The 25,058-nt window shown below is 37.2% G+C and overlaps 1 protein-coding gene across 2 annotated transcripts in view; it reads left to right on the top strand.

The window, feature by feature from the left end:
- ANO10 (anoctamin 10) overlaps positions 1-25,058 on the top strand; it is a 117,236-nt gene that overhangs the window by 63,689 nt on the left and 28,489 nt on the right. For both annotated transcript variants that reach the window (XM_035318039.1, XM_035318038.1), the window contains exon 12: positions 15,824-15,940. In XM_035318039.1, coding sequence (XP_035173930.1) covers positions 15,824-15,940 — 117 coding nt within the window. The remainder of the gene's footprint in view (positions 1-15,823; positions 15,941-25,058) is intronic.

Below are 25,058 nucleotides of genomic sequence, written 5' to 3' on the forward strand. Positions count from 1 at the left end.
GAAAAGGTAAGAGTTATCATGAAATGGGAAACTTTAGAGTTCAACGTTTTAATCTAGGCTGCTCTTCTGGTTTGCTGCACAGCATTAGGGAAATCGGTTAACCTCAGTTCTTTTAGCAATAGAGTGGGGAGAAAAATGTAGCTCTTCTATAATGGACGATATGAATAGTTTATTTTATGCTAAGTGATGATACAACACTAATTGCTCTTCCAGTTTGAGATGGTGCACAACCTAGTAGATAATGAAGAAACTGGGATTTGAGATTACTGAAACCTAATGAAGTTTAAAATGTTCATGTTTGACTTGTTGATGGAAAATTCTAAAATGAAAATATCTAAACACATACTCAGTAGTTTCAGAATACTGCTTTAACCCCAAATTTCTTTCTCCATTGTTTAAAAGTAGAATTAATTTATCATTTTATGAGCATTTGTCCTGCAAAGGTGAGCTTTTGTGTGTTTGCTCTAATGTAATTTAAGGAGTGATTTTTCTTGGCCATGTAACTGAGGGAACTACTAAATCAGGAAAACCAGGCTGGAAGAGTTTGCTGGTGTGGAGCTCACACTAGTGTGATGCAACTTCCTTTTTCAGTAAGAAATTTCCTCACCAATTATTTCCTCAGCAATAAAGTAGCCTGCATAGTTGGGTAATGGTGACGGAGATCCAGCAAGCCAAGTGGTCTGTATATTTTGGGGAAGTGAATGAAGTCAGTAATTTTCCTGTATGTGAACAAGGAATGTTTCATAACTTCAACCCAGATGCTTGGAAACGATGCTTCATTCCTGAGTTTCATTTGAGGTGCATGTGCAAATGTTTGGACTGTACCAGAAGGTGAGCTAGGATCTTGGTTTACAAAGCCACAACCAACATTTTCAAAAATAACATATTCATTTAAAGACCTAATGTTAATTTAAACATATTCATATATATTCATTTAGACATATTAATTTAAAGACCTAAATTTCAGAGTTAACCACTAGTGTCCAATTAGCATCACTCAACAAGTGTCAGGAGTGGAAAGGCAGAATTGTAGGACACTTAGCCAAATGGAACCACAAGGTTACTGAGGACACAGTGTTTCTGAATAATCTGTATGGCCTTTTGTTGCTGTTAACTATCCTTTCATTCCTAAGAGAGGGTGGTTTACTACCTGCCATGGGATACCATCCCATATCTTATGACCTCATACTGTATTCAGAATCTCTGGAGTTATTAGTGCATTCTGTTGTGCTGCCACTATTCAGTGTGTGATATCTTACCTTCTTTTCCTCTGTCATCTGGAGACTTCTCCAATTGTAAAGGATGCAATTAGCATTTTTATGGAGAAAAAAAAAAAAAAGCTGTTTATTTTAGTGACTTTTGGTCTTCAGATTTAAAGTTGACTTTTTTCTTAGCAAATCTAGTTGTAGTGAGAAGGATGTCTGAGCTAGTAAAGATAGAGAATTTTGTGTGATTTTATTTTTTCCTTGGCTGAAGGTAGAAAGATGAAGGAGTTTGTAATTTTATCCCCTGATAATCCAGTGGTCACTAATCAGAACAGAATAATTTTAGAATGACTGAGCACATTAGAACATGTATGAAAACCTTTCCTAAGACATTCTCCAATCCTATAGTCTCAACATTCTTCATCTGAACAAAAGTAGTTCACAAAGCTTCTTGTCTTCATGCAGCACAACACCCAGCCCTGCAGAATTACATATACTTAGTGGGAAGGCCGCCGCTCTCAGATGGATTTTTTTCCTGCACAGGTGAATGCCCTGCTGACCATCTGCAATCAGCAAGGGCCATTTGCACTGTGTAAGTAGAGCTAGTGAACAAGGGAACCTAAGCCTACCCCATCATGACTGGTAACTGTATTGGTAATCATTCAAGGAAGGAAACAGAGCTAATCTTGAAAATGCTGTTGCTCTATTTTAAAACATTGCTTTTACGGTAGAGTATTGCGTTGTTGTAAATACTTTCATAAAGGAGGGATTACTTGTCTTTGCAGGTTAATAATATCACTTCACTTTCAGTGACAGAGTATTACGAGGCTTACTTTCAGAAAGCTTATATAAATGTTGTATGTAAAGAAAACGTATTAGTTTTGAAAGAAATAATAGTTGTCTTTCCTTTTATTCATTTGTCTTCATTTGGGAGAAGAGTATGCATTCTGAAAAAACAGATTCACATATGTAATGTTGCAAACAACATTACATCTTCAGAAAAGTGTATGGTTTTAAATGAAATGGTTTTAAATGAATCTTTTTTTTATTAAAAAAAAAAAAAAAAAAAAAGAGAAGAGAAGAGAGACACCACACTTGAGAACAAAATGTGAGCCTCCACCCTAGCCTAGCCAAAGTAGTGCTTCCTGTTTGTAGAAATTCCTATGGGAAGATAAGAATTAGAAAGTTTCAACCATTATAGCTGTAGTAATCCTAGATGCTAAACTGTTAGAACCTGCTAGTTGGAATGGGCTGGGACATTGCTGTGTGGGATGCAAATGAGTGGTCTTGTACATCAGACTTTTGGATTACACTGAGAGGCGCATTATTAACCCCAAATTTGGGAATTACCAGCGTGAATGGCTATACTCTTACACTAACAGGTATGGAGAATAGAGTTGAGGGCACCAGAGGCATAACACCATAGGACTGTTGGCCCATAGCAAAAAGCATTACAGTGCATTTTTAAAGGCAACATGTTGAGAACTGGCTGTGCAAGTTCCAGATTGATGAGAGAAGCCCAGTTATTGATCCTGTTAAGTATTTCCTGTTGCTAAAAGCACACAAAAGGCTTGCAGCAGCAGGTCCACCTAGAGATAACAAGTTTGACAATATTCTAAAACTATGAAGAATTTATATTAAAAATAAAAGTCAGTTATATATATATTTAAGCTTAAAAAAAAATAAAAGGACAAAAAATTGAATAGGCCATGTGAAGCTAAGACTGCTGCCATGCTGGGGAATAAAAAGAAGGGAAAGAGAGAGCCTTGAACTTTTAACCCAACCATGGACAAATGAAATTTGTGTCCCTCTAAAAGCAAAACATTTTCATAAAGGTTACCTGTCCTAACAACCAAGCGGTCCCTTAATGAGATCAAGGAGTCAAACCTCAGAACCAGGTAACAAAGTACCTCTGGTCAAGGTCACTGTATTGTGTTTGTATTGTAAAACTAACCTCTGTTGTATGTCACAGTGAAAAAAAATAAGAGACCTTACTGTAATTACATTATTTCCTTACTTTAGATTTTTCAAGCATGTTTGTATTCACTTCAGGTGATCAAACTTACAAAAAAAAAGTCTAAGTTTACCAACTTTCAAAGTCTTAGTGGTCATCTTTGAATACTAATGATGCTAAAGACTGACATATATCTTCAGAAGAATCTGGAGTGCTTCTGGTCCCCACATGTTTTTGTTTTAATCCAAGTTACTTAATGCCTCCTTGTGTGTGTGAGAAGTCAGATAAACATCAGTCAATGTAAGATGGAAAAAGGCAAAGTTACTTAAAACAATCAAAAACATCCTCTCCCTCCAAGACAACAGGAGACAACCTACAAACTTCTAAAAACCTGACCCAAGATAGAATACGGTGATACAGATGTGTAATGCGCTTAGTGATACAGTATGTGAAATATGTGAAAAAAAAAACAGTAATAATAATAGTAATAAAATAAATAAATTGCATTAACACTTAAAAACAGAAGCAGTACAGAGTTTGACACTTCTGTAGTTTACGTTTGGCATCCTGCAAATTCTGAAGAGGCTCCGGATGCTTTTCAGGTGTGAAGTGACAAGATAATATGCTTGTTCCCACTGAAAGTGAGCAAAAAAATATAACTTCACCCTGTATGTCTGCTGACTAATAAAAACGTTGTTTCTGGCTTGAGAGAGCTAGGTGTCTGTGATGCTAAAATGATTCATCATAGAAATTGATTTTAAATTGCTATTTATTGTGAAGACATTTTGTCTAACCAGAACCATTCAATACTATCAAAGAATGGTAATGTCCTTCTGGGTTGAAGGAAAAAATATACTTTTTTTTTTTTTTTTTTTTTATAATACTTGTATCTTGTGCTGGAAGGTCATACCTTTGAATATTGTTGAACAGAAAATATTTTTTTCCTGCTTATGTTTGATGCATGCTGATACTTCTCCCAGTAAAACTATTAGATGAGATGTAAGGAAAGAAGAGCCAAGTAGCAAAACTGATTTATGAGCCTGTTATCTGACAGGCGTTTAACCTTTTAGGATTTTGCATGGCAATTTACTATGTTAGAAGATAATCCTTTAATCATTATGCCACAGAAAAGCCATACAACCTCAAGTACTGCCAGATCCCTCAGACATTCCAGGACAAGTTCTTTTATTGTATTATTTAAAACCTTCTGGAATATATGGGAAATATTTATTTTATACAAAAGAAAGAGTAAAGAACACTTGATCAAGGAGATACGTGTATACGAAAAGTTAAGGATGAGAGGTTTTAGGGATTTCTTTCCCAAATAACAGCTCTGAAAAGAAAGACAATTTTGTTCATGTTTTGGGTGTTTGCTGTGCTATTAGTTTGTTTCTAGCAAAGATTCCTGTGACTGAGGGAGTCTGTTTAGATAAAAGATTTGAATTGAAGGGCTGTGATCCACAGTAGTTTCACTTCCCTAAACATTTAGACTTTTTAAAGACAGGAATTGCACGACTTTATCAGGAGCATCTATTTTTAGAGGTGCTGACCAGCAGCCCGCCCCAGGAGTCACCTTGTCACCTCAGGAGGCAGCAAGGCCTCGGGACTGCTAAGCTGGCTCGTGTTGCAGGTTGGGGCCAGCAGAGCTGCTGGAGCAGTGGGGAACATCACAGCCAGTTCCACGGCATTCTCTGTTCCCAACAACAGCCTCACCCCTGTGCATCAGGCTCCCTCGGTCCTTTACATTTGCTCACTTTCATCTTTCTCCATATGCTCCTCTCATTTTTCCAGAAGAACTGTCCTTAACCAAATTCAGCACAAAAAAATGAATGGCATTTTTGCTTCATCTAGAAGCTGACAGAAAACCACTGTAAAATGCTTCTGGCATTTCTTTAACTCAAAGAAAAAAGAGAATCCCTTTTCAGTCTAGTCATAAGGAAAATGAGTAAACATGAGCGGGCCCCATATTCAGGAAATAAATATTTGCTTTTCATCATTCCATCTACCCAGACCCAGGCCTGGTTCAGGACTCAAGGTCTGCAGGATGTGTGCTTCCATTGTGCCATCTTCCTGGCTTACAGCAGGGCCAAATTGCTGCGACTAGAAGTTACTCCTGTCATAAAATCCTAGAATCATTTAAGTTGGAAAAGACCTCTAAGGTCATCAGGCCCAACGTTCAACCTAGCACGGCCAAGGCCACCATTAAACTGTGTCTCTAAGCTCTACATCTGTGCTTCTTCACAGGTTTCTCTAAGTGCCTAAATGACTTCTGAAAGTGAGACAAACAGCTGTTTTCAGTACCACGTTACCCCTTTTAATTATGACTAACTGACTGCTCACAGGTACAGATGGTTTCTTCCTTCAGTCCCTGGGCCCCTAAGATTGCGCAGCAACACTGACCAGCTCTGTTGAGATTTATCTCTGAAAAGTCTCAACTTCCCACCTATCTCTGCTTGCACATTGCATTGTAGTAACTCAAGGACCTGTTCAAGTTTTAGCACTTGTCCAAGATCTTGTCTGGCATCTCAGCATTGCCTATTTGACATGCTTGAGGCTTCTTTTGGAGCCACATTCAGAATTCCTACTTAATTCATTTCAAATTGGACATGGCCTCCTCAGCTGAGACCATTTCAGCCAGAGAATGAGTCAGCTTCAAGTTCTTAGCACACAGGAATAATCAGCTGTGATGTTTCATAGCAACAAAGTGATGCTGAGCCCTTGCTGTAAGTTGACTCCCAAATGGTCTTACAATTCTAATTGAAGCTGTAAGTACTGCTGTTTTCTTTTTCTTTCAGCCTCCCTAGCTGTGGGGAGGCAAGAAGTTGTGCTCACTGCATGTCTTCAGAGCTGTTACAACAATGAGATTAAACTTTGTTGGTTTTCTGTTCTAGCTGAAGTTTCAAATGCCAAACTGTCAAATCTCCAAAACAAAACAAACAAAAAAAACCTAAGGGTTCCTTAAGAACTTAAGCAGTTCTGGAAGCATTTCACAGCCTGCTTTTATGGGAGTGTATGAAGGCCTACAGCTGTGAGATAGGTGACCACTGGAAAAACTTTATTGCATAGGTGACCTACAAAAGGGATCTGCTTTAGCAGCAATGATTCATCTCAAAGCAGATTTGGATCGCAGCTAAAGGCTCTCTCTTTGTGAGCTTGAACAAACCAGGTATGTTTCCAAAAGTTCAAGCTGGTTAGTAGCTAAGGTTAAACTCAGGGCTGTGCTCTGCTGCACAGATCTGCTACGGCCATAAAAGTTGACTTGAGAGCTGCATGGCTGCCTTCCAGCAGCTTTGATAAAGGACTCTTTTATAGCTAGGGCAGGTACTGGTGGTCCAAAAGAAAGAAAATCTTTTGTAATTTTGTGAACACCTATTCACAGAACAGACAGATAAAGAGGGCTTGAGGACATAAAGGTTTTTTATTATTATTTTTTTTTATGCGAGATTTTCAGGAGTTGGCAGCATATCCAAACACCTGCTGCAATGTTTAATTAAAACACTTCAGCTGAATGGAAAGCTTCTCTTCTGACCTTTATTGAAAAGCAAAAGGATTATTTAACGGCATTGTTCTAAAAAGGAAAAAAAAAAAAAACACAGCAGGAAAACAAAACCCCCCAAACCTCTATTTTTTATGGGAAAAAATGCAAGTGATGAGCTTCCAATATGAAAATTGTTAATTTAATTTTTCCCTACAGAATGCCATTGTTTCAGATTAGCTAGTTTTATTGTACACATTTCTATTAATTTGATTTCATTAAAGTTGCACAGGAATAGAGACTGTAATTAATCTGCAGCTTACTTTGTGATATATCACAATCCATTATTTTTATGTCATGACTCATAGCTATGACATTTTGTACATTATTTAACATTGCATGATTCACCTTTTGGTCCAGATGAAAAAATGTGCTGTGTCCTGCTAAATTTACCTAGAGCTTCAAACAGAAGTAGGGTAAAATATGCCACTTAAAATAGGATGGAAACATAGCAGAAAGCTGTGAATTACATTAAAGTTATTAGTCACTCAGCGAAAATGTGTTTGCAGTGTGGTTAGATACTCTGCTTTGCTTTAAATGTGTTTATTCGGATAAAATTCTTATCTTGGTGTTGTAAGGTGAACAGATTTTTATCAGCAGGAAGAATTTTCTTGTGAAAGCATCATAAGACAGTTGTAAAACATACAGTTGTATGTAAAGCCAGGTACTTGTGGGAGAAATAAGGAAATGTCTGTAAATAAGAAGAGATTCATTTAATCAGGTAACTTATTATTCACAGTTAAAGGTAAAAACTTGAATGCACAACATCTCTGGAAAACAGTTGGCTGAGATAGCTCTCTTTTTTTGTGCTACATACTCTCAAGGCAATTAACAATAGCATCAACTTCAATGATTAAAATAATTTAAATTCCAATGTAGATGCAACATCAACTATTCCTAGCATAAATTGAAGAAAAATGTCTGATTGAAAAGTCTGTTAATTGTCTCATGATATCCAGTCCCCTGCTTTTTTGGGAAAACCATCTGTAAGGTTCATTAAATACTGGGTTTACTTTCATATGTGTGCAGTTTGATCACTGAGCATGTCCAAAACTCAGTTGTGAGACCTGTCCACTTTGGCTTGGACTAAGGCAAAGGAGGTTTGAGGCAGGGGAAAAGAGTTTTCAAGGACTGTGGTGCCTACAACAGGTGATAATTTCTGTTTAGCACTGAATTGACTTACAGTAATTTTAAACCATTGGCGAAAGTAATGCTTCTTAACTCCTTATTGATCCCAGGTCATCCACTTGTGCAATGGATGATGAATTTGAGTCCCAGCAAACAGAAATCCTTGGAATTCTGACTGTAACTTGCATTTTTTTTTTTTGTGTGTGTGTGTGTAGAAAAATGTATGGCTTAGAGGTAGAAAGAAATATAAGTTTTGTAGATTAATAGAAAATAGCAAACTTTTTTTTTTTTTTCTTCCTTGATGTGGAACATTAGGGCATTTTGACAATAAACTATACCTGTCAGAGTAGGAGCCTATATGTAATGCTAGCAATCAGCTAAGAGGCACTTCATAAGGCTTGGTATTAATCATACTGTCAATTTCAATTCCATGGGCATCCTTCTTTCCACTTCTCGCTTAGAATTTATTTCAGAGCACGATCAAAGCTCTGCTGTTCATTACATTCAGCATTAGCTAATTTGGCTTTTGGCAACTCTTATCCCAGTTCCTATTAAACACTATCCATAAATTGAGATAAGGGTTGTGCCAAAACATTTCAGCATTATCAAATGGTAGCACTGAGATGGGTGCATTATCATGCTGCTTTAAAGACTGTTGGGTTACTGTAAAATTAACCATTAGCAAATATTTAAAAGCTCCGAGACAAATTTACACCTATAGCATTTTTTCATGTCTTTGGAATTGATTCAGGATGAAACAAATGTGAGAAAAATCATGTCTTAGAACATTTCTGAAAGGCTCATTTGTGTACTTTGTATTTTATAGAGAGCTTTTAGGAAATAGTCTTGTAAGTGTGCTGTATCGTATTTTGCATCACAAGAATATGCTGTGTTTATGAAACAAGATTATTAGTGTTTGAGCTTATGTACCTGGTAGTGTTTTTCCCAAGCTGCAATCAGTCGGAAGCCTTTGTATAAGCATGGTATCAGATCTTCTCTTTACGATCTTTTCGTTCAGCAGGTGTTTCTAGAACTTGCTTAATGTTTAATTTCTAGTGATACATCCAAATGGCAGTCTGCCTGAAGAGAGGGGAGAGCAATGCTTACATGTATAAATAAAATTCTCTATCCTACCAGCCCTTACTCTGCTTTGTTCATGCTTCAGGATCTTGGAAAAAAAAAAAAAAAATCAGATAAAGGGCTGGATAAGTCTTCTGAAAGTAGGTTTAACATTTTCAATGTAAAATTACCTATAAAAAGGCTGATCAGGTATGTAAATACCGAGAAGTAAGGAACTAGTTGCTTTATTGCAGCGTCAAATAAGTAAGTGAGAAAATTCGTATAGATTTCAGTGGCAGTGGAAAGGGCCAGGGCTGCCTCACACCTTAAACATTACTGCTGGAGAAAACTGTGGAGGATTGTTGTGCATCTAAATCTTCTCAAACAGACTAATACAACCAGTTACCATTTCAGTTCATTAGTTAGATGAAATATGATTTATAGCAGCTGTGGCTGAAGTTAGTAAGAAATAGTCTATAAACAGGAAATTTGTTTTAAAAAAGATGGAATTACTAGAAAATAGAATGATGCCATATGAGGAAAAAACAAACAAACATATCATTACTATGCAACTGATCAGATTGCTTGTGCTTTCCAGCTTCGCTTAGCATGTGCCTTGGTGTAATATACTTACTTAACCAGGTTGCCACTGATTTATGTTGGAAGTTGTCTGGCTTAAATTCTTCCTAAGGCTTTCAGAGAGCAGGACCAAGTTTCAGCAGGCATACTGGATTGCTTTGTTTGCTTTCCAGCTGGGCTCTCTTTTTAGAAAACAGGAAGTCCAAAAATACCCAAGGGCAGAAGGGACCATCCCTTGCTCACCAGCTCCCTCACCAAGAGATGACGCTTGAAATTTGACATTTAAAAAAAAAAAAAAAAGTCTTCATTTTTTTCCTGCTTTGTTTCACTTTTTGCTTTTGCTGTTACTTCCTGGAAACATGAACAGAGAAGGTTCCTTACAGATTATTTTTAAAATCTTTTATGTGGTCTTATCTGCTCGAGTCCCTTGCTGAGGAGCGCTGGTCTGAAATTGGCTTATTTTCAGTAATGATAGCTATGCAAAGTGACTGTAGTGTTTAGAATAAATTTGCTTCTTCTGAAAGAAACCAAATCAATAGTCTGGAGGCATAAGGCCAAGACTTGACTGGAAAAGGGTTGTGTATCAGTGCTGCTAGGGGCCAGTGCTGCTGGTGTGTGTATAACAGGAACAAAACAAAGTCTGGCTCCCATGATGGGTAGCTTAATACTTTTTACGTGATTGTAATGTGAATATTATGCCTGGTGTCTTTTTCAGTGTAGATTTCTACTTGTGATGTTTTATAGTGGATTGGTAATAAAAGTACGGAGGAGGATTTCTGCACTAATCAAAGCAGTTGGAGAAACATAAATGTGCAGACACAATGCAAGCCAGCATTCATCTCTTAAGACAGGTGAATTTAGTACATGTTGCATGGTACCAGCCCCAGAAAAATGAAATATGTGTTGTGATTCAGCTGTTGAATATTAAGACCCAGATTCAGCAAATGACTGTATTAATTATTAATCTTCCAATTTTAAGCATGTGCTTAAATGTTTTTTTCTGAACATAAGTGTATTTACAGATATGCTTAACACTAAACATATGCTTAAATACTCTGTTGAGCAGGACTTGATTTCAGAAATGTGCTGGTACAGGTGACAGAAGATGTCTGATCTGGTCTTACCTTACGGATGTTCTGTCACAAATGTTGCTACCAGTTTTCCTCAGGCAACCTTTGTGGTGTTTTGTTTTGTTTAGTGCATGTGTTCATTAAGAGGAAGGAGGTGACATTCTGTTACAAGTTATAAACAGACCAGATGATGCCATCTCTGCTGAGGCCTTCTGATGCGTTGTGTAATAAGCTTCTGTCCAGCTGCATCCATCCTAGCCGCGTTGCAGTGGGGCAGGCTGAAACTCTCCCTGCAGGATGCTTGTTTCAGTTTGGAATTTGTGTTTTTAAGCAAATGCCTTGTCCTGTTTAAGAAACGAGAAAATGCATATTTTAAAAAAATATATACAAGATAGATTACTGTTGTGTTGAAAAGATGCATTGCTTCTGTGCTTTGAAGTGGCAGCGAGCAGGCTGACAAAAGGCTTACTCTGATCTCAAGAATGTGCTTTATGATGCTCCTAGGAGAAAACTGCCCAAACATGGCGAAGATCTAAGCTGAAAATCATTCTTCTAAGATTATAAGATTCTGTGTACACTTTATAAAAGTTCCATAATAATATGGGATGTGAGGTTTTAAAGCAGGATTTATCAGAGTAGCAGAAGAAAGGCCTTTCTTAAAGTCCCTCAGCTGTGATAATTCTATTCCACCAGTGGGACTTTAATAAAGCTAGCTCAGACTAAAAGTGGGAAGGAAAGTTTGCTCGTGCTTTCTTTTTATGCATATTGCAGAAATATTTTCTCATAAATGTGTTTTATTGATGTCTATTAAAGACAATTTAATTTAATAGGACTTCCTGAGCTCTGTGGAAATTTTTCTTTGCCTGTATTGCTCCCTTGACAGAATTATTTTTCACTTCCCTTCCTCATTTTTCCTGCTCTCAGAAGGATACAAGACTCTCAAAGCTAAACACTGTTGCCATAGAAAGAGGTAAATTTATTCTTTGGTCTCTTCTTAGTCTTTGGTCTTGGCTTAGTTTACTGTCAGCATACTGTGAACCAGAGTCCTAGCAAAAAAAAATCTAATGATTTCCCTGCATTCTGCTCTGACAATAGCACGGTCCTGCAGTTATACTATCCTTCACGTTTGCAAATGCTTCTTGTATAGAATCATTCAGGTTGGAAAAGGCCTCCAAGATCATCTAGTCTAACCTTTAACCCGGTACTGAAGTCTACCACTAAACCATGCTACGAAGTTCTACTTCGTTTCTTGAAGCCTTCCAGGGCTGGTGACTCCACCACCTCCCTGGGCAGCCTATTCCAATGCCACACAACCCTTGCAGCAAAGAAATTTCTCCTAATATCCAACCTAAACCTTCCCTGGTGCAGCTTGAGGCCATTTCTCCTTGTATTATTTCTTGGCTCCTGGGAGAAGGGCCTAATCCCCACCTTGCTACAACCTCCTTTAAGATAATTGTAAAGTACAATGAGGTTTCCCCTGAGCCTTCTCTGCTCCAAGCTAAACAACCCCAGCTCCCTCAGCAGCTCTTGATAAGACATGTTTTCTGCATCCTTCACCATCTTCCTTGCCCTTCTTTGGATGTGAAGTTGTTACATACAGGTAGAGTATATACCAGTATATACCAGTATATACTGCATATACCAGCAGAGGTCAGGGGCTCAAAGTGATGTACCGTTCTCATGCGTTGTCTCTCATGTAGAGTTGCTTATCTATGTAGAGTTGAGTAACCACAGACCATTGTCTCATATTACATACTAGTTCTAGACTGGACTCTGTCCAGATTTCTGATTTTAATTGATTTTTTTTTTGGTAAATATTAGATTGTAAAATAGGCTTTTCTTACAAAATGGTTTTGAAATCCTTCCCAGCTGACATTTGCATGCACTTTATCAACTAACCAGCAACAAAGCTACCGCTTTTGTTCTGGGGGGGGCGGCCGGCGCCCCCTTTTTTTCAGTTGAGTAGATTTTGACAGGAGTTGCTGCAGTCAGACCGCTGTAGAAATCAAATTAGCTGTTCAAAATTCCAGGAATTTAACCCTAATTTGCATTTTCCATTTTACAAGAGACGGGGTTGGGGACACTGCTCCAAAACACAGCTGCCGCTTCTCCTGCTGTCAGTAGCTGCGCAGAACAGAACAGTTCCTCCAGCTCTCCGAGCACCTGGCACGAGACCACAGAGAGTTTGATGGCACTGAGTTTACCAAGGGGGGAACTCGTTGCTTTTTCTCTCTGTGCCCGCTTGGCAGATTGCAAAACGGGAGGGGACTTTGCTGCTGGCATCAGGGAGCTTACAGCTTGTGTTAATGTTATCCCGGGTTTTGCTCGCAGTGAAACAGTCCTCTTGAAATCATTTGGAGGGGCATGTTCTGGGAAACAACGCTGGGTTTTGCTGGCTGCAGTTAGAACTAGTGGTTGTTTTTGTAACCTGCTTTAAACAAATGCCCAAACCAGCTCTGAAGAAATTTTGGTATTGGACATACGTTTGCACTAGTTGTGTAACAAATTTGGATAAGCTTAAGTCGTTTCTTCTTGTAATATATTCATTCTAGTGTTAATGTAACTTTATGCTATGAAGGAGAAATTTTTGTATATTCTGGCAATTTATACTGTACTTTGAAGACATTTCTTTTTTGAAAGCAGATGGTTCCTTTTCCTGGATCTCATATACAGAAATGATACTAAAACAACATTAAGAAATCCGTACAGAATATGAATGATAAAATGAATACAACTACTCATCTCCTTACGTTTTTCCTCAAATTCTCTTGAATAACTGCTTACATTTCCTTAGTCAAATGGCAATTCCAAACTAAAATATGAACAGTTAATAAGTTAGATATATTCTCTTTTAAAGAGGTTGTATGACTCATATGACCAACATTAATGCCAGTTGCCTTCCCAATTTTATTAATATTATTTCTAGTTTGTAATTAAGAAAAGCAGGAGAAGCCTTGGGATTTTTTTTTTCTTTTGAAAGATGTTAGCAAAGGATAGCTGTTGCTGTCTTGCTGTCATGCATTTTTTTCAGGCTCACTAGGACTTAAAAGGTAGAATTGAACTGAATTTTCTGTCTGCTACACACAAAGACATCCTGTTCAGTTCTGAGAACATTATAACTGGTAGAACTTTGTTTTGATGGGATTCAAAAGAACACAGAAAAGCCATTCTAATGCATAAACCAAAGCCTCTCATACGGTCATCTAGTCTTTTTTTTTTATTATTTTTTTAAAAAACAACAACAACAACAAAAACATCAGCCTGTAGTTGATGCCTAGGAGACAGGATGCCAGTAGGGCATAGGGCAAGCAGAAATAATGACTTTTCCCCATCTGTATGCTGTCCATCTAGCACTCTCTGGCATGAAGGCTTTCTGAGTGGGATGTTCTGCCCTCATGTTATTTGTATTTTAAGGCTACTAGATGTGCTAGCATGGAAACAGACTTCTGGCAAACAGTGCCAAAAGCAGTTTTCATTTTGTGTGGGTACCAGGTCTGTTGACAAAACAAATGAAAAACCTTTGTAGTACTGCTTAGTGGGCTTTGTTCAGATGGTAGGATGATAAAACTCTTCATTTGGTAAAGCAATTAAAACACATTAGTCTCCTAAATCTTCTATTTAAAAAAAAATAGATTTTTGAGGGTTAGCTGCACCATTTTTATTGGGACACCATTAAGTTGAGTGGGAAAAGAAAACTTTTTTATGAGTAGGAGAACATTTTACTGTTGTCAGGACTTTTTTAATAATGCGGTATTGCACATCGCTTCACACAGCAGACGTGTTAATCGCTTCATTAACCTCTTCATCTGTATTCAGGTTCTCACTGATGATGTTTTACTGTCACATTAAGTTTCAGCGTTCCTCTCAGCTCTCTAAACAAATTAGTATTCCTTGCGCTATCCGTCTGTTTTCTGCACCTACTAACTTTTTTCTGTAATAGATTTTCAAAAACAATTTCATGTCTGGCTCTTCATTAATCTCTTTTTCTTCTATTACTTGTTCTTGCATTCTGATTTGTTATTGGAATTGAGTTATTTAGAGCTTCGCTACCACTGCTACTGGATCTATAGTATTTTTGCTGCCTTCTTGCTCGCCTAATTCCAGAATCTCGGGGATTTTTGGTGCATCAAAATCATATAATTCAGTAAAATATTTTTCATAAAAAAGCAATAGTCTTCTATTTTATGAAAATTTGGGGCAATTTGATAATTAGCTCAGACATGCAATCTACATCTAGGTGTGTCTGAGTATCATCATCATGTCAGCGAAACCTAAGCCACTCTTAAAATTAAGCATATATAGTTACATGTTGTCTTATATTGCTCAGGATTTTCTCAACTAGGGGCAAGCTCCTGATTGCAAAAATGCATCATGCTGTTTGCTCAGCCATTGATAAAAACAAGATTTAATCATTCTTGCTTAGGTAATAGTTATATTTAACATAAATGAAACAGAACCATTGACTTGACGGTTTGGCACTTGTTTTCAGTGAGGTGAGGGAAATGGTGCATGTTGAAGTGAAATTTAAATGCTGGTCGGGAAGCACTAGTTTCAACAGAAATTCATATATATTTTATTGTATATAATCTTATAATATTTTGTGACATATGGTAACTAATATGGCATCTTAATTTCAGAATGTTTCTCCATTTACTGGAAAGTTTCTGTTCATGAATTTGCCAAATACCAAATACTTCAAATACCAATTTGAAGATGGTATTAATTTATTGTGTTTTATACTTATCTGATCCTTACTCAGGAGTGCTTTTAGATTTTAATAACTCTTTAAATGCAAAAATTCTGGGTTTGTTCAGTATTTTTTACAAAATGTTTTTATCATTTCTATTATGGCACACGCATGCACATGCATATACGTGTTGTTATAAATGTATATAATTCTGTGTAATTATATATGGTTTTGGCATGTTTAAATGTTTATAAATGACTGATAGGTGCCATAATTCAGTATCTATGCATGAATAAAATGTTTAAAAAGCTGTTTATCTGGAATCATAAACACAAACTCAAGTTGCAAAATCAGAGTACATAGTGAAAATGGGATTTTCATGAAAATCAACTAAACAATATATGTGTATAGTCAAATTATGTATGATAGTAAATAGAAAAATATGGAGTAGCTGAGCCTAAATATGGTTATACTATGTTATCTGTGTACTTGTCACAAGAAATCATTGTTTTTATATCTACTGCTAACACTTGGAAAAAGCATTATACTGTTCTCTCCATGCTTCAAACTCTATTGAATAATATTTTCCTTTTACTTTTTTTCCAGCACTTGCTGCTAGCAATAAAGTTTGTCATGGCATTTGTAATTCCCGATAAACCAAGAGATATCCAGATTAAACTGGCCAAGTTGGAATTTGAATCTCTAGAGGCTCTCAAACAACAGGTAAGTGAACGGTTTTGGTGGCCTAAAGGAAAAAATAAATTAGGAATATTCTGCTTTAGTTTTAAAGAATAAATACATAAATCCCGAGATGTTGAAATTCCTTTAACATTGTATAAAAGATATCCTTTGTGTGTTCCAGGTGCAGCTGTGTAACCTCCTCTGTTCTGTGGTATTTGTGTATAATGGGCAGTTTATTTTTTTTAAACATCTACCATAGCTTCTTGTGACAGTGATCTCTTAATTCTGCACAAACTAAGTCTGCAAAGAACACACTGCCTTTTCTAGTTAGATACACCCAAAGCCTCATGTGGTAGCAGAACGTCACTATTGAGGTCAGCAATGTCTTCCGTAATCAGCCATAACAAATGAAACCCAAATTGCAATTGAATCTAATGCCTGATAGTTTTGTTTTGCCTTTCTCTAGTATTTTGGTGTGAAGTTACCAGGAGCTAGTTGTGGATGACATGTACTCTTTAGATGATATTAAAAGGAGCAGGGCTACAATTCAATTTTAGTTGTTCCTTCTCTGTTCTCATTTTGTAAACAGGCAAAACTAGGTCATCCACAAGAACCTTAAGCTCAAGTGGATACAGTCACCTTTGGTTATAGCATACCAACTGGAATATATACAGAGTCTCTTTTAATACGAAAATGTGTGTCAGCAGTTAGGACTTGGTCTCCTACCCTTGTATCTGTGTGTTCTTTGAACTAATGTTTGCCTGATCCCGAGTTCTTCAGGGTTTCGTTAATCCAATAGTGAAAAGTTGGTTTGAATTTCAGTAAGAACCAGAAGCCTACCAATTCTTTTTTAATACTTTCAGTCCTCTTGCAGGATTCAGGAAGAGCATTGACTCATTTTTAAGTGCCTTGGTATGTACTTCAAACACAAGTATCTACCATCACCTTTTTATATTTCCTGTAATTGAAAACTGTTATGTATTTCATAGAAATGTGAAGATTTGGGCTTTTCTTCTGTTGCCTGAATTTCAGTACAAAAATCCTTCATTTTAAAGTAATTCGTGGGCAGTGCAAGAAGGTACTGAACTATTTATTTTGAAAGCACATGTTCAGGTTCTTCCTCTTGTTACTGAGAGGCATCAAGGTAATCTAAAGCGTAAGTCTTTCTTTCAAGCAAAAACTAACAACAAATTAAAAAAAAATAGAAAAGCTGTTTAAAAGAACAGGTATGGGGTAAATGTGTGGGGCAAATGTTTTGTGGCATCATGTTACAGAGAAACTAGCTCACATACTTTTATGGAAGTGTGAATTACATCCCTCTTTTAATGCTATCCAGACATGCATTCCATTGTGTTAAATGTTACGTGTATTTTTTTGAAAGTGTTAGAATACCACTGTCTTGGGATGTAGTTATTAGAAAGGTATGAACAGTATCAGACTGTAGATCTCTAAGATGCTGAAATAGATTAAGCTCCATAGATAGATAGTGTGTAGAAAGAAAATCTCAACACAGCTGCTTTGAACAGTTGTATTGATTGTTCGGGATCCTTAAGTTTAGGCAGTGCAAGCACTGGTGAAAAATGCCATAATTAAAAAACAAACAAACAAAACAACAACAACAACAACAAAAAATATATTAGAATGAGTGTCTACCATTTTGAAGTTCTCAAACTTTAGGTAAGAAGGGGTTTTAGGATGTTCTGAAATGCTTCTTTTGAATATTTCTTCATGTGGTTCAGGAATGACCATGTGTGTAGGTGAATCCCAGTGCTGTAAAACCAGTGCATGATACTGCAGCTTTTCAGGGCAGTGTTCTAGTAACATTAAAAGCTACGTGGATAAGCATTTCAGTTTCTGGACACAGTTTAATGAATAGACAAAAGGGTCCAACCATGAGGGTTGGAGATGGGTCAGCAATCTATCCTTACAAAAGATCAAGTTCCAGAAACACAAGTAAACCACACATTAGACAGCATACCTTTTATTTGGTGGGCTAGATTACAGTAATGCTTTCAGGTACAATGAGATCTTCCCAATATTACTGTCTGCTGACAAAGCCAGACATTAGAAGGAATACCTTCACTGAAACTAGACCGAGGCAAACCAAATGAGAAACAAATGGAGGGAAAATAATTATTCATGCAGATATATTCTGAGCATCAAATACTGAGAGAACTCCAACAGGTTTTATTATTGTTTTTCAGGAAAAGGAAAGTTTTAAGTAGTGAGGAATGGTGTATCTCTTCACAAAGTGCAGCTACCTAGACAGAATCAGTATTCTAAAAACAAAAGCTTATTGAAGTTTTTTTAAAAAAAAAGTTTTTTAAATGGTTCTTTTGCATTGAAAGTCTGAATTTTCTGAATTAGATAAAGATGCTTTTTCTTACAGCATCTTTTTCACTATCTCGTCAGAATAAGCATAGCACTGATAGCAACAATAAAGGTAGAAAAAAATATTAGTAAAAGAGTTCACTTTATCAGAATAACTGTAGGGGAAAAAGCAAACTGGGATTAAGCTTTACCAGAAATGCAGGTGTGGAGGTTTTTGTTGTTGTTGTTGTTCCATGCATCCCTTCCCAGTTCCCTCTTTACCTCCAAGGGGAGCCAGTTTATGAAAGTCCTGTCATCCCTGTGCTCTAGCTTCCTTCCTCAAGGTGTTCTAGCAGTCAGTGGCCAGCGTCTTTTAACAGAAATACCTTTTCCTTCTGCTAAGTGAAGTCTTTCAGCACCCCCTCTGAAGAAGTGTGTCCATCTGTTCACCTGTGTCCATCCTGCTAGCACTAATCACACTGAGTATACACCAAGCTTGAGCCTGCTGGCCCATCTGGCTGCTGTCCTGTTGGAGTTCCTAGCTTCTCTGAGAACAACCTTCTGTAGCTCAGAACAAAACAAATGCTTCTAACTCAAGGCTCTTCTGCATTAGGCAGCATCTTTGCTGCTGCTTGTAACACTGCAATCTGCTGTTCTTGCAGAGCTTTTCCATTTGCATGTCATATGTCTCCGAATGTGACTGTGATGGGCCAACATAGCTGCTTGAACCAGCAGTGAGCCTCAGAAATGATTTTTTTTTTTTTTTTTGTGGGAGGAGGACAAGATCCTTTTTTTACTACTAAACACTGAGAGAGCATGAGTTGTTAGTGCTTAACATCCTGCTTATTTATCTTGCAAAATGGGAACTCACTCAGTGTTATAATTACTAGAATTAGAGGGCTCAAAAAGGACGATACATAACTCCAGGACTACCCTCAAAACACTGCTGATACTAAAAGCAGAAGCTTATTTGGTGCTTGCTGGCAATGCTGAGCAAATGCAAGCCTGCAGGCAGTCAGGAGGAGAGACAAAATAGCAGAGATGAAAAGAGTTCATTCAACTAGTCAAAGATGTGCAAGCCAGTCAGAAAGCCTGGTGAAACTAGAGCTCAGACGATGAATTTAAGTTAAAACAGAATGAGATGAAATAAAACACCCACTTTATGTTTTAACCCTCCCCCCCCAAAATACATTTTTTGGGAGAAGCATTACTGTTTTTAACAAAGTCTCATTTTTTTCCAGCAAAAATGTGTGGCTGCAATTTTTCTAAGGCTATACTGGTTTACTGGTTTGTATAATCAGACATAACTCAGAGATGATGTTAAAATAGAACCCATTGCTAATAATTGGTGTTTACTGATCCATTTTTTAAGAGCCCAAACTTACTAATTTAGCTTTGCAAATGCAGTTTCTCCCCCATGAATAGCTAGAATGCCTCCAAACATTTCTTACTATGCCATTTGCATGCAGTTGATAGCTGCAGGGATATAATACAAATGTAATGCAAGATTCATTATATTTTCATAGCACATTTTTTAAATGTAGGGAGACTTGCACCATATAGGAGAACAAGCTGTCTTCACACATAGTTGTGCCAGTGTATTTTAAAAATGAATTCCTTAATGCTGGTCCTTTCTTTGGAAATTCCATTTAACATAAAAGTGTTAGCAAGAGCAATATAAATTATGATCCTTAAAAAAACAAAAAAAAAAAAGAAAAAGAAAGAAAAGCCCCTAATTAATTTGATGGAGAAGGTTTTGTGTCCCCATTTGTGACTTTCCAGGTGACAGTGAGATGACACCATGTCTGCCTAGTTTATAGATGAATTAAACTTTTGAATATGTGATCACTGAGAGTCAACTGTATAAGTCAACTTGTAAAAGTACAGACTTTTAAATAAATATGAGTATTACCTGATGGTGACTGATACCTTTGCATGCTCTCAAAGGCAAAAGAAGCAAACAGTACATACCCCTCCTGGGATACTGGTGTAATTTTCTAGCAATCCATTTGTTCTCTGTGACTGTTTCCAGGGTGAAATTGTCCATTCAGTTATGATTCTGTAACAGCTAAGTCACCCTGGAAAGGTAACTGGTTTTAGTTTCTCAAGTCCTGAGCTGGAGCCTGGTGCTGGAATGAACATCAGTGAGTTTAGTCTTCACTTTTTGCCTGACATCCCGGATCATTGACAAGGAGTGATCTCAACAAAGAAATCTGGAGTAAGGGGATAGAATAAAATTAGGTTAAAGTTGTAGCTGCAGCATTGTACTAGTAGCAACATCAGGCTTTCAGAGTTTCAGAACCTATGGGGGATCCCAATTATATATGAACTGGTTTGAATACAAGGGGAGAGACTGTTTCACTTCCCATACAAATGAGAGTGAAATGCATGGTGAGAGTTGATTTCAGGAACTCTGTTAACCAGCTTTCAAAAGGACATTCGTGTGTCTGCAGTTACAGAGTTTTGAATAACAGCTGCTCCTATTGCTAAGAAGGTAAAGGAATAGAGCAAGAGACAAAATGAAATCTCATCTTGTCAAAATTACTTCAAAAGAAAATAATCCCAGAAGATTATGCTTACCATGATTTGACAATGAAATTATTTTTATAATACTTAAAAGAATTTGAGGTGATTTTTAAACAAAGGAGTATTGGTTGCAAAAACTGCTTCACACCTCCAGTAAAAAGAAAATCAACTCTTCATTTTTTTTTAAGGTGGCTTCTCTGTCATCCTGTCTACAGGGGCAACTCTTTCTGAGACCAGCTGGAGCTCAAAAGCAGTATACAGAATTCCTGAAAGAGAGACCAAAAAAAAAAAATAAAAAGGGGGTTGATGTCCATGTGTTCTTAGTGATGACACATGCTCCCTGATAGAGTCTTTGCACATGCTGTACAGACTGATCGTGGCAATTCTAAGAACATGTTTCAAACATGATACATGTCGCCTGTCCAGCCACTGGGTTTGTATTCATTTTGAACATGGGAAGTCTCAATGCCTACCAGTGGTGTCTTGAATACTCATGCTTCTTGTTGCATGAAGAATAGCACTTTGATCTGTATTAACCACATCACTGGTGTGGCTTAAGGCACACCAAATAGGCAACTCTTACCTATATATGTATTATTACATATTATTATAACTCCTAGCTATATATGTATATTATATGTATTTAATTATATGTATTTAAATGGTAGGCTACAGCTTTTTTTTTAATCACATGCATATATATGCATATGCACACAAATAAACAAGAAAGAAACAGTGACAAGAACTCAGATACAGAAACTTTTCCTCTTAATTCACAAGAGATGTCAACATCCCTCAGTACAGTCAAGGACTGTGCTGTATAGTAGGGAGGAGACATGTTCTGCAGACATTTAAATCTGTCCCCTCCTGAATTCAGTCCCAGCACTCTTTCCTGATAGTTTCTGCTGCAACTATGACTTGAGATTCAACCTGATGAGGAGTGTATTTTTGTGAAGAACAGGCTGCTGACCATCCTGGGCTGGACCGGTCCTGTATGGCCTGAACCCCTGACACGTACGCAGTGACAGTTTGTGCAGTTAGCTCTGCACCTACTGCTCTGCACTGGTGATGTCCATCAAGATGACATTTTTTTTGTTCCTTCTGTGAACCCTTTCAGTGTTAGCAATGAATTATGCTCTGCCTCATCCTTTCATCCAGTTGAGGATGGGTGGAATTGTTGCTCTTCCTTCTCCAATGCTAAACAGAAAAAGACTGCATTGCAGGAGCTTTCAGGCTCTTGAAGGGTCTTACTGGGGGGTGACCCCCACCTGGCAGGCAGTGCAGGTGACTGACTCAAATTACTGTCTCCTAGGAGCCACTCAGGTCCCATAGCTGAACAACAAACTGCATTTGGGTTTTGGCTTGGGGTTTCACGTTTCTGATAAAATATAATGTGGCGCAATGGCTGTAATTAGAAATTGCCTGCCTGATATTGATATCCTGATACTGAGTGTATCAGGAACAGCTGTATTAGGGGGAAAAGAAACATTAATAAAGATGGCATGTGATATCTACCAAAAAATGTCTAGGAAAGAGCAGGAAAACGTGGCAAGTAGGTGTTGTGCATCCTCCTAAAATTCTTCTGCTTTCCAGTGATTTTTTTAGCTCTGATTTCTAGACCAGGTATCCTTTAGTAGTTTACTGTTCCTTGATGTTTTTTCTCTGTTTGAACCAATTTTATCTTTAGGATGCACAATGTCCTTTTGGCAAGAAGTGCTACAATTCATCATTCTTGGTATGAAGGGCATGGGTTTATTTTTTTGCAGTCAACATATTTTAATCAGGTTTGGTAAAAAAAAAAAAAAAAAAAATCTTTAGCTTTTATATATGAGAGGAGGTGTTTGACTGAATTATCATTGAGATCCTTTTGGCTTCTAGAATCTGTGAATTCAAGTTTCCATAATTTTATTTTATGGGCTTTGTGGAAAATGACTGCCTGATTTACTTTTAACTTGTTAGTGATACTTGCAAATTTCCTTTAAGACAACGAGTATACTCAAAACTTGTGCTTCAGGGTTTTAGATAATTCCTTTTTTTCCTATGCACAAATGGCCAAATAATGTGAAGTGGCTCAAATCTTTCTTGGAAGCAAGGTTACCTTTCTAATAACAGTGTGGGAGCCAGACAGATGACTAGATTTGGGAAAATTAAAATTGGCAAGGTTCTTTTAGCTTTTGATCTTCCACTTATGGCACGCTGCATGAATCACATTTCCTACTCTGTTTCTTTCCACCGCAGGGCTGTTGCCCTGAGCGTACTTTGGTCTCTCCTTTTCTTTTGTGGTGGAGAGTTGTTTAATCTGCCAAAGAACTGAGAAGTCTGAGAACTTTCAATTTGGTAGTTACTGTTAGATGACACATGCAGAAGTTGGTGGTGATTGATCGCATGGCCTGTTTTGTCTTTGAAGTATACAGATCCATTGTAGGACAGCATAACAAATAACATTTGGTTTCTTTTTAAAAACAAACCAACCAACCAACCTAAAGTCAGGTTTATCACATGGGACTGAAGCACTTATAAGACCACCTTCCAAACTCTGGTGACTTTATAGTAGAAGGAATTATTGTATTGATGAGGCATAGGTTTATGTCACTTAATATATTTGGGTATCTTCACCTGTTACTCGTATAAAAATTTATATTACATCTAAAATATAAATGGATTTATAAATATAAATTTAAAATAATTTTTCCATTATTAACTATATTGGCTTTTTTAGGTAGTTATCTGTAGAAGAGTCAGACCTTTGTTTTATGACTGATGGACTCAAATCCTAAGTGGTTGAATCTTTCTTCTGTTTGGGATTTCTTGGGTTTCAAGGGGACATCTTGGTCATGGAGTTGTGGCAGCACCTCTGTAATCTATAGCCAGATTTCTGCAGCCCATGCTTTCCGGAATTTCTGGAATTGTTACATCTTTCCTTTGTAACTACTGCATGCCTTTATTTCTTAAAGGCATCTTTATGGTCACAATAGGCAATTTTTGAAAAGTTCAGCTAATTATAAGCAGCCACTTTTCCCTGGAGTCAATGCATTTAAAAGTTACCATCTGTTTACTCGTGTATTGTGTGCATCATGTTTTCCAGCAAACATTAATCAGAGTGGGTAGCTCTGAGGGCAGAACTGTTGCACTAAGATAAACATTTGAGTCTGTTTTAATGCCCAAAGCCTCTTAGTTTTTTTTAGGCCAAATTATCTTGTATCCTCTGTCCAGTGTCTCTAGGCGTGCTACAGTTAAATGCTACTTTCTAAATTCAAATTCTGTGTTGTGGTTTTGTTGACGAGTTTAAAGAGAGGTAATCTCACAATTAAGGTCCCAACTTAAATGGCAAGATTAAGACAGTGCTTCTACTTGCTTACAGCTGACACTGAAAGAAAATGCTAGTTGTGTTATACTTACAGATACAGTATTACTTAATACTTTTTGTAATAAGTCAGTGTAAATATAAAAATACTGCTGCAAAAGGAGGATGTTTTGTTACGTCAGTGCGCTAGGAGTGTGCTTTTGCTAACCAGAATGTGTGATTTCAAGTAATTTACTTTTTTAGTTTTCTCAAATAAATATTTTTTACAAATTCTGTTTTCTGCAAGCTATAAATAATTATATACAAACACATTGAAAAAAAGTAGGCATTGTGTACTGTACAATTACTCTAGAAAAGACAAGTAGAACTTTCTCAAAAGCAAAGTGTCTCATTTTTTGCATTGATAACAGTCAGGAAACATAACTTGTGGTTTTCTAATGTTGGCTTTATTTGGAGGGGATATACATGAAAATGTCAGAAAAGCAGAGGACTCATCTGTTTCAGCTGTTGGTCGGTGCAATGCCATTAGTGTGTGTAATCAAGGGAGGTCAGGGGCTGTTGGTAGTTTTTATTTTCTTCTAAATATCTCCTTAAAAGCCAGGTAGTGAGAACTGGAAAGGAAGAGCTGTCGGCTCGTCAAATATCCCGGAGATCGCTTGGCTGTCACAGTATATGGAAGTTGCATAAGGTGCATAAGCACGTTACATAAGGGCTCCCTGGCGCTCGGGGTCACTGGCTGCTCTTCCAGAACGAGCCGCCGCTCGCCTGAAGCCAGCAGAGAAACAGAGAGCACACTTCAAAAATGTGCATCGAAATTATTTCTACACCGGTAGCAGCAGTTTTGCAGGAGATGTGCACACGACTGTATTCAGCAGAAATAGAATGACTAGGAAGAACAACAAAAACATATAAGAAATTAATTGAATTTTATTTTGACTAAGTGAGTATCAGTTTAAAAGAGCAGCTTAGATACCTTGTATTGCAGAGGTTTATACTTTTAAATATATTTTTCAATGTATA

Source organism: Oxyura jamaicensis, chromosome 2, assembly GCF_011077185.1.
Source record: "Oxyura jamaicensis isolate SHBP4307 breed ruddy duck chromosome 2, BPBGC_Ojam_1.0, whole genome shotgun sequence".
Lineage (NCBI taxonomy): Eukaryota > Metazoa > Chordata > Aves > Anseriformes > Anatidae > Oxyura > Oxyura jamaicensis.